The sequence below is a fragment of the Pyrus communis genome, chromosome 16 (assembly GCF_041283825.1).
Source record: "Pyrus communis isolate YQ-2024b chromosome 16, ASM4128382v1, whole genome shotgun sequence".
Taxonomy (NCBI): Eukaryota; Viridiplantae; Streptophyta; class Magnoliopsida; order Rosales; family Rosaceae; genus Pyrus; species Pyrus communis.
In genome coordinates this window covers 10461558-10472010 of record NC_142580.1, presented here as the reverse complement: position 1 = coordinate 10472010, position 10453 = coordinate 10461558, and the positions used below count along the sequence as shown (strand labels likewise).

Genomic DNA, 10453 nt, shown 5'->3' with positions numbered 1-10453 from the left:
GTGGGAAATTTCTCTGTGTACCTGATGATCTTGATGCATTGAGTTCCATTTGGTTGCTTTGATTTCATCTTTGCAATTTTCTCTAAAAACAGAAAAGGATGGTCATGATAGCATTAGGTTCCGTTCGGTAAGGTTTGCGAATCAATTAAAAATAAACAAAACTCTTTTGTAAAACGAAAACGACAAATAAGATTATTCTAAAATATTTCTAGAATGATCAAGTGCATATATGATCCAAACTCATGAGATTGAGAGGAATTTCAAGGAAGAGATGTGACAAATTTGGAACCGAATTGGGCAGAGTTCGTTGTCATGAGAAGACAAATGCTGGGTTTGGTCGGGTTGGGGGGTCTGTTTCAGAGGACCAGTGGAAGGAAGAAACAAAATCTAACAAGGGCATGATCACGACACTGCGGGAAAAGAGAACGGGTATCCTAAAGGCCAGCATGATATATGCATATCTCACACCATCTCCATTAGTTTGGTTGGGTTGGACTGGGATTCTGCTGGAATCCATCACTGCCTAGCTTTTCGGAAATTTCCAAGTCCCCTAAGACAAATAACCCTAGCTAAGTACCTAGCCAAAATAGAAGATGCCAAAAACTGTAGGGGTGTCTTTGTACTTGTTCATATATCTAGAATGCTAACCTTATATACACTGTTCTAAAAATCCCCACCACCGTCCCGATTAATGTCTGTGCATTTTAAAATTAAGAAAGGGTGCCTAGACCTGCTTAGGCACCCGCCTAAACCGCCTAGGTACCTACCTAGCCCGCCCACACTCGCCTAGGTTGTGACTCACTCAGACAAAAAATAGATAACTTTCATTTTACATTTTATTTTTTTTCAATAGATTGTAAGAAACTTGTTGAATGCTTAAATGAATACATATTATATGCATGTTCCCCATGTTTTCATTATGTTCCAATACTTCCTAATATATATGTCATTCTATTTTGTAGTTTATAATGAAATTATATACATTTTAAGTATAAACATACACTTATTTACACGAAATATAATAGATTTACTTAAATTTGTCTAATCCGCCTAGGCCCCGCCTAGCCACCTAGGCGCTAGGCCCCAGCTTGCCACCCGACTAACACCTAGCGTCTTTTAGAACATTGCTTATATATCAACTTCTCAACATGAATTGTGTTTATTGTAACAAAAATAGAATAGAGATGGAACTATCATTGGGAACATGTACGTACTTACTATATATGACCTCTTATATACCTTTTTTTTTTTTTTTCCCCTCTCTTTTTTCTTTAGAGATACTGTCGTCCCGTTTTGCTACAGTAAAACTGAATTCCTACTAAAAAGAGGCTCGTCTAACACACAATGCTAACCTAGTAATAATTTCACCTAAGTTTGCTTGCAATGCATCAAGATCGTAAATATAAGGCCTTTTTTTAATGTTTTTCAATAGAATAACATAAAACTTGGAGGCAAATTAATGAGGCAAGTAGTCAACAGTTAGGCAGATAAGTGTACTGCATGCATTTGGGGCTGGGGGGATTCGTATTGGTCATCTTTCTACAGAAAGTGAATTACCATGGTACTCCCAAATATCCCTCTCTCCAACAACTAGAATTTAGTATCCTTTTCATTTTGTCCCATCCTTCACAGCTCATATCTTTGCCACAACCATTCACATATTTGGAAAAAGACACAATGCCTTGAGCATCTCAAATTCTTCCTCTTAAAGAAGTTTTAATCCATGGTCATCCAACTCCAATATATTGAAACCGAGAGACACTTCCCCCTATTATCTATCTGAGGTGATATTTCAAATACGTATATAAAATCAAACCTTTCAAGTATATGGATGTGACAATTCAGTTCAACTATAAATATATACTCTTATTGTATTGTCTATAATGACATTAATCGTTAGATGTTTATCTTGTTAGACTATGAATTGACCGATCAATATGCAATAATCCAAATTGCGAATCAGGTAGTTGCACAAATTTGACAAGAGAGCATCAAATCATTCAATGTCTTTGAAAATGGAATATAAGTGTCACAAAGTGAATTTGACACCTAAATTCAAAATATTCCACTTAAAGATATATGAGGTAGCTTACATAGCCAAGTGAATATAACACCATGCGTGAACTCTCCCTCAAAAAGCATCAACATCCAATCGCGTTTAGCCGATCCCCGTACAAAATAAGGAGCTTTTAGTTTAAATACAAAATTCAAAAGAATTTTAAGCTAGAATACCGTATTTTTAGTTTATGTACTAGTTGAAAAGTCAAACTAAATTTGCTAGTGAAACTGACAATACTGTTCAACCCTATCATCATAAGGCCATAGTCATTACCCTCCCCAATGAATTGTGACAAATATGTATGCATAAGACTTTTTTAGAAGAAAATTTTTTTGACTACGGTAATCTCTTAGGGCGTAGAGTGTAGTTCTCAAATTTTGGGCTCCTCCCAAAACCTGAGACATATACACCCCAAGCCCTCAGCTCCTCCTAAGGACAATATAAACCCTAAACACAAAATGATGCAACTTCTAAAACCCTCAACCCTCAAAATCAACTCCGGACTCTAATGGGCCTTATAAAATTCTAAAAGAAATAAGCTCTTGATGATAAGATGGTAATCTTCCATGTCTTTTTTTTAGTTATAGGTCCCTTTTCTTTTTTGTAACATAAGGTGGTAGATCAACCCAAAACTAACTCAATACATTATTACAAACAGTTTGAGTCCTGGAGACTTCGATCATATAATCAAATAAATGAGCTTCAATCCATTTAGGTGGATTCTCAAAATAATAATACCCAAGATTCTAATTATAACTCAAATTGACAAGGCCATCAGGAACAACGTTCTTAAAACATATGTGTAACTTGGTAGTTAATACAAATATTGATATCTCCATGTGTTTACGCCCACAAAGCCAAAATGTTCAAATCATGATCATTTTCTATTATATCGGTATAGCTTGCTAATAAGCTTTCTCGAGAATAAGTCTCCATCCTAATATTTTTCCACAAGCAAAACAAAGATTCCCAATGTGGGGTTAAAGCCTTAGGGAGGAAAAAAATTGAAGAAATAAAACACAAGGATTCTCCTATCGGATATATGAAATGCCCACACTTAGATAAGTGATTGCTACTGGTCCATGGCTGCACGTCCCGAACACCATGATCCTTACTGTATCTTACAAAGATTCCCTCACAATCAAGTGGAACCCACCTTACCCTACTATACCCACATCCAAACATGCCCGTAATTTCATCTCTCCAAAATTTAACCTCACGACACTTCATTTTACCTATAAATACACATACTCTACGTCCCAAACTCATACAAACAACACATTCTCACTCCTTAGTTGTTTAACCTTCTCATCACCAAACATGTCTGGGGTTTGGGTTTTCAAGAATGGCGTCGTCCGGTTGGTGGACGGGGCGGATTCCTTGCAAGGCTCCAACGCCCGGCCGCGTAAGGTCCTCGTCCACACTCCAACTGACGAGGTCATCAGCTCTTACGCCGTGCTCGAACGCAAGCTGTCCACGCTCGGCTGGGAGCGATACTATGACGATCCGGACCTTCTTCAGTTCCACAAACGATCCACCGTCCATCTCATCTCTCTCCCCAAGGATTTCAACAAGTTCAAGTCCATGCACATGTATGACATCGTTGTTAAAAACCGTAATGTGTTTGAAGTGAGGGACACGTAGTCCTTGGACTAGTTTGTGCAGCGTGCTGGAAGTGTTTGTGATGACTTTGATTCTGTGTTCATTTGTGTGCGTTTGTATGTTTCTGCAGGTTTGGGGTTTACTTTTGATTTTTGGTTTGGTTTGGTTAGGGTTTAGGGAAAGCTAATTAATTAAAGTAGTCAAAGAGTCTGTTCGATGATTGACTGTTGGATAATACTCTGACAGTTTGTATAAATTGTTATCATTGTGCAATAAAAATTGGGTCTTGACTGTTGTGTTGTGTTCTTTGTTCCACACTCCCCTCTTGTTTCCTTGGGAGAAAAAAGAGACGGCAGTTTCACTCCCTTTGTTTATAAACCTTTACCAAAAAGATAGGCGAATTTCAGTAATGTTTTTGGAAAGTTTAAGTCCAGAGAAGATGCTTTGGCATCTCTTGGTCACTCCCTGTAATCTCCGATCGTATTTGCATGCATGGAATCATGATTTTCGGTCTCCCTTGATCGTTCTGGCTCTGGTTACGGCAGGAGCTTGTAGATTAAGAGCATTTATTCTTGTATATGAAGTCATAGGTTTAATTCCTCCTTCCCATAATATTATAATATTGTTTGTACATAAAAGAGCTAGATTAATCCAAAATATTCGAAATAACTATATGTTTCACAAATATCTTGCGGATGAAAAAGACTGATCTAAAAGGTTGCAAGTGATGTGGAATTTGATTTAGCATATATATGTAGCATTCTTGGCTTTGATGGATGCCTTGTTGACTGGACTAAGCAACGACTACTCGCTTAATTTGCTTTGTATTCTTTCATGGTCTCTAAGATGTGTCGAAGATCCTTTATTTATTCAGAGAATACAACGAGACATTTATATTAAGTAATGAGTCAATTATAATAATTTAGTTAAAATTTGTAATGGTGAAAAATAAATTTAACTTACAAATAAATAAAAATATAATATTAAATAATATATATGTCACAAGTTTTATACGTAGACATGGAGTGTTTGATGATGAAAATTTTTTTTGGTGACTGAATATAAATTTTATCAACTTTTTATTTACGACTATTGCGGTTCATCATGAATTCACGAAAGACCAAAATCATCTGGGCATACGAAAAAGTGGATTACCTTAGGCCAACCATTTGCTTTGCTTACCAACAACGTAGTGCTGCCACGTGTTTATATACAAGTGGCAGGGGCTATCCACTCAGTAAACTGCATGCAAAATGCCGAAATTACCCTGTACAAATAGAACAAGTGAAGGCAAATTATAGGGTTTTCATAGGCCCAAAAGTGGAATAACAAAGCCAGGCATGCACAAAAAGCCAGCAACTGGCATAATTTGGGTGATAAAAAAACAAGACTTTTCTTGAAATATTTACCTGGATATAGCAAAATCAACTTTGACTCAAAGTGGAAATTTTGCCAAATATGGAAATATACATGTCGAGTACCACAAAAATTGTTTTGGGAGTATTGCTTGGTAGCAACTATTTAAGAACGAGTAAAAGTTTCTACTCAAAATTCTTCATATTCAAATTATAGAGATTTATGTTTATGATTAGAACTGTTCATGAATGATTCTGTCAATGTCATCTTCACAAAAAATACCAAAAAAAAATAAAAATTGAAACTGAAGTCGTTTAGTAAATCTATTGTAGCCACTGGCAAAGCCAAGTACAAGGCTCCCCTAGAAATAATAATTTACAATTTCCTATTTACATAGAAGAAAATTTTGTGTGAGGCTCAACGCTCTACTGGACAATGTCTAATGACACTACAACTCAATCAAAATTTAACACGTGGTAAAATTTAACTACAGTTTCCTATTTACATAAAAAAAATACTGATAAAAATATTATTTCCATAATTAAAACTACAATAAAACAATAATAACACCCCAGGCTTCCTCCACCGGAAAAGCCTCAATTGCAAGTCTAAGGGTGGGAAATAACTCTAAATATGGTTGATCAGTTTCCTAAGTAATGGATGTTTGTTGCTTTCATCCCGTTCCTCCAGTTGATGTATTAAATTTCCCTTGTCTTCAAAGAATTGAAATCCTGTCACGTTATATTATCTCTCAATGATTAACTGGAATTGTATAAACTTTGGTGATGAACCATTTTTTACAAACACAAAAAAATCTGTCTTTTATTTTTCAAAGAATTGTGCTAACCATGACAGAAAAATCTAAAGAGAAAATATAAAGCTTATTCCCTCAAAGTTTTGTGAAACCATACTGAAGTCGGCGTCGACAAAGGAGAGGTGAATTCTCAAGTGGAGGGTGACATCAAATCAGATCAGTCAATTTACAATTGTAATGATAATGGTTGAAAAGAATGTATTTATCTTTGGAATATATTTTCAGTTTTTATGTAATTATGAAAGCTTTAAAAGGTCAACTATGACAAAGTACAGTTAATTTTTATCACATGTCAAATTTTGATTGGGTCGTAGTGCTGTTCGGTATTGTCCAATGGCACGTTGAGCCTCACCACTAGTTTTTCTCATAGCGTATGAAGAGTTTTGGTTCTTTAAGCTTAAAAATATTAGTCCCTTCGAGACATCCGATAAAATTGGAATGATGCAAAACTTAAAAATATTAATCTTTTGAGCTATTTTATTATTTTTAATTGTCATATTTCACTCAGAAAATGAAAATTTTAAATCTTAAGGCTGCTTTTAAGAAAAATAAGAGTTAAGCACATCTTCAAAGGAGATGTCAAAATGTCTAAATCAGCAATAATAATAAAAAAAAACAACTGCAATATTTTTCAACCGAGAAACTAAATCTAATGTGACATGACATGAAATTGCAGCTCTAACATTTACTGTCAAATTTGACAACAGTATCAAACATTTTGTTATTAATTTTTTTATCAGATCTGCAGCTCTCCTCTCTCACCTCCTTCAATGGCGTCCATGGCCACCCTTTTCGTCAACACCCCCTACCCCTCTCACTCATTCCCCAAGCCGTCATCTGCCCATTTCGCCCCCGTCCTGAAGTTCTCAACCCATCTCGGGTCCAAGCCCAGGACCCGCCAAAGGCTCCGAATTTCAAACGAGTTGATTGAGCCGGACGGCGGGAAGCTAGTGGAGCTCTTCGTCGAGGAGTCGAAGAAAGGCGAGACGAAGAAAGAGGCGGCGCCGTTTTAATTTTCTTGACAACCAAACTGAATAGAGAAAAATTAAAGGAGGATACTTGAAGGACACCTCAAATAAAAATTCTTGAAACCGTTCAAAGGCTGTAACTTTAATTTCCAAAAACCCTATATAAAGTCAACAATCCATAATTTAGTTTCTTAAGCTCTTTTTCTTTTTTGGTTTGACAACTTTTCTTATGCTTTTCTCAGCAACCAAGCAAGTATTTATGAAAAAGGGGAATCGATCAGACCAGATATCACCATAATGAATGGAAAAGAATCCGATATTTGGTTAAAACTTAAAATTGGATGAAAATTCAAAGAATACGTAATTAAAAACAGAGGGTGAGAATTGAATGCGTGCCTGCTTACCTCTTTTGTTTGTCTCTGGAAGGAAATGGGTGCTCTCTCTCTTTCTCTGCGCGTGAGAGTGGGGGTGGGTTAGGACTCCGGAGTCTTCATTCCAAACCCAGAAAATAATAGTTTAATAAAATAAAAAGAAAAGAAAATGGTGAAATAAAATAATATTTAATTTAACATACCGGGTGAAGAGTAAAATTTTGAAAAATGTCAAAATGCCACATAGCCTGTCAAATTCAAATTTTATGGTTAAAATTTGACATCTCCTTTGGAGATGCTCTAATAAATGTTAAATAAACTCTTCATTTTAACCAATATTATAATTTAATAGTAATAAATTAAAACTTCTATACTACAAATAGTTCTTTATTTTATTCACTTGAAGGTTTTGAAGGCTAGAAGCCTAGAAAACGTAGTATAAATTTCTTACATCAAATTATTTGGTTTACTATTATATAACTTTATGTAGGCAACAGAAGATTAAAAATGTAATAATAATTTTAGCTTAACCCACCAACCGAATAATTCTTAGCTACACAATTGATTGTAGCAAATACATAGACGATTTGTAATGCTTTTATCAATTCAGTTCATCTTTTTAATATAGTTCGTTGACTAAATGACTTTAGTTTTAATAGATTTTTCTGCAGAGGTAATTTTTATAGAATGATAGATAATATGAATGATTTTGACCATAAACACGAAGTTCTATAAATCGATAATGAGCAAATTTAAGTTGAAACTCTTACTCATCCCTTGAGTAGCAAAGTACTATTCTAGACGTGGCAAAAATGTAAGTATAAATGTTATTACTTTGAATTTCTTTTGGGCATCATATTGTTATTTATTCAACCTGCATATAGGTGAAGCACTCGCTCATACTTGGATCAAGACAATGACATTGGAAAGCAAGATATGCATTGACAGTTCAAGCAACATGCATATCTAAATAGTTTCCCGAGAAATATGGTGCACATGCACGAATGAATCCAAAGATTTTGGAGCCACCATCAAGCTGCCATTCACGGAGCATGCCTAAGCAACATGTGCTATAAAGAAAGGTAATTGAGGAAAGAGATCTCCTGATAAGTGTCCTAAAACCAAAGGACTGAGGCTGTAAAACCTCATGAGGATAAGTCTATAAAAGTAAATATATTATGTCTATATGCCCCTCCCTTGTTTCATTAAGTGGTCAGTTCCTTCAAATCAATGGCCTCTCAAAAATTCCAAGGGCAATAATAACAGAACAAAACTAACCAACTGAGAACCAGGATCGGTGTATGTATGTATGTATGTGTGTGTGTGTCTATATACACACACACAAATGTATATATAAGATGGAGTAGAGCCAGCAATATTGGAGCTCTTTGTCTTTTTTTTACACTATGGGGGCGTTTCTTGCGCCGGACTATCCTGGACTGGATTAGCTTCAAAGACTAAGCTGGACTGACTTAGACTAGACTAAACTGGACTAACTTAATGAAGCGTTTGGTGCATTATTGGACTAAGAAGCTGAATAATAACAAATTCTAATATTATATTATTTAATATATAAATTATTAATATTTTATTGTGATCTTATCTTTTTCTCCATCTTTTCCTACCATTTCTGTCCCACTTTTTTCCTCTTCTCTCATCGTCCCACCCTCTCCCTCTTTTTTTCCTCTTAGACCTCTCAATTCATGTCTCTTTCTCATTCCTGGTCAAACTCCTTATTGATTCTAGTCTCTATTTCTCTGTCATCCCTCCCTCTCTGGCTATGCGTTGTTCGAACGGAACCTCACGGCTTCAATCTTCCCGACGAGTTACAGGTTTCCCGATGTGTTTTCTGGCCAACCCTCGTTAAATTGGATGAAGTTAGCACCGCCAAAAAATTCATCACCATCCCTAGACCGAGATCTTAGCTTTGAATGCTCGAATCTGTCATGGATTTGAAGAAGCCCAAACAGGCCGAGACTTCCAGGCCATTTTCCAGCCACATTCGACCACATTTTAGCCTCGATTCAGGTAAAATCGTAATATTGTCACTCCCAGCTTCAATTTGGTATATTTTATATGAAAGTTGGTTGTGAAATGGATCTGAAAGAGAGTCGAAAAGTTAATGATTGATCTAGGTGACCGGAGATGACGAGGAGTCTGTCGGGAGTGGTCGTTGAGCATGACAAGGACGAGAAAGAGAGGATAGTCTTAGCTAGTCCCATAGTTATTGGGGGGGTCTCGCTAAGACCTCTTAGTGAAGGGTTTTGTCCATGCTAGTCCCATTTAGTCTCATTAATGTTAGTCCCAACATGGAACAAACACAGTATTGGACTAATAGCTAGTCCAGTCCAATCCAGTCCAACTTAGTGAGGGCAAACAAACGCCCCCTATATGTATAGATCCACAATTAATAATTATCCACAATTGATGGAACAAGAGAGATCCTATTCGTCTTTTATGAGTTTGACATGCAAGATCAGAGCTTTTGTCATGTCAATGTCATGCAAACCAATTTTATATGAATCGTCAAATAGTTATTTACAGAGTTTTATGTAATTCCAACTCCAACTCCAACTCCGGACTACGTATTGGGATTGAATATATTCATTGAAATTCAACTTTAAAACCCTAATTAAGAACCAAATATAGGTATTTAGATCTAAAGAAATCATATTAGGTAATTATGGTTTCGCCAAATCATTACTGACATCGGTCAATTCTACTCACGATTTTGATCCTAACTAAATCAAACGGATATGTGCCCCGAGTTCTAGTGTTTTCTTTTGTTGCTTTGGAAGGTTGTTAAATACTTTGTATCGGATATAAGTAAATATTCAACACTAATTTATACTAAAAAGAGAAAGAATAGTTTGAATTCAGAATGCAATAAAGTGAAGAGAAATACTCTAATAACCAATCAATTCATCACTTATAAAGAAAGTTGAATACTTAACCTAATTTAATCTTGTTAACTCATTTCTTGGCCACGTGACCAAGTCAAGGGTATAAAAATGTTGGGAAAAGGATCCTTGCCGGATCCTTTTATTAAGGATCCTAGAGATTCTGTGATTATAACCATTCATCGTACATCGTGCGATCAGAAATCATTTTAAAATTTAAATTTTAAATTAAATATAAATAGTACCTAACAAAAACTGATCATTTTTCAAAATGTTGGATTCACGTCTTCAAAATTATATTAAATCATTCTTAGGTTTAAGTAGTAAGTACATTTAAATATTAAGCTTTGATTAGCCTTCGGGCGAGTTCAACTAGCAAATCT

The 10453-nt window shown here is 35.6% G+C and overlaps 1 protein-coding gene across 1 annotated transcript; it reads left to right on the top strand.

The window, feature by feature from the left end:
• Nucleotides 1-3304: 3304 nt before the first annotated feature.
• On the top strand, nucleotides 3305-3955 carry LOC137732295 (flowering-promoting factor 1-like protein 3). Its single transcript, XM_068471603.2, has one exon. It carries the CDS (start codon nucleotides 3380-3382, stop codon nucleotides 3701-3703), a length of 324 nt encoding a protein of 107 aa, XP_068327704.1. The 5' UTR covers nucleotides 3305-3379; the 3' UTR covers nucleotides 3704-3955.
• Nucleotides 3956-10453: the final 6498 nt, after the last annotated feature.

What these genes read in the sequence shown, in the direction of transcription:
- LOC137732295 (XM_068471603.2), top strand. Translation starts at nt 3,380, where the DNA reads ATGTCTGGGGTTTGGGTTTTCAAGAATGGCGTCGTCCGGTTGGTGGAC.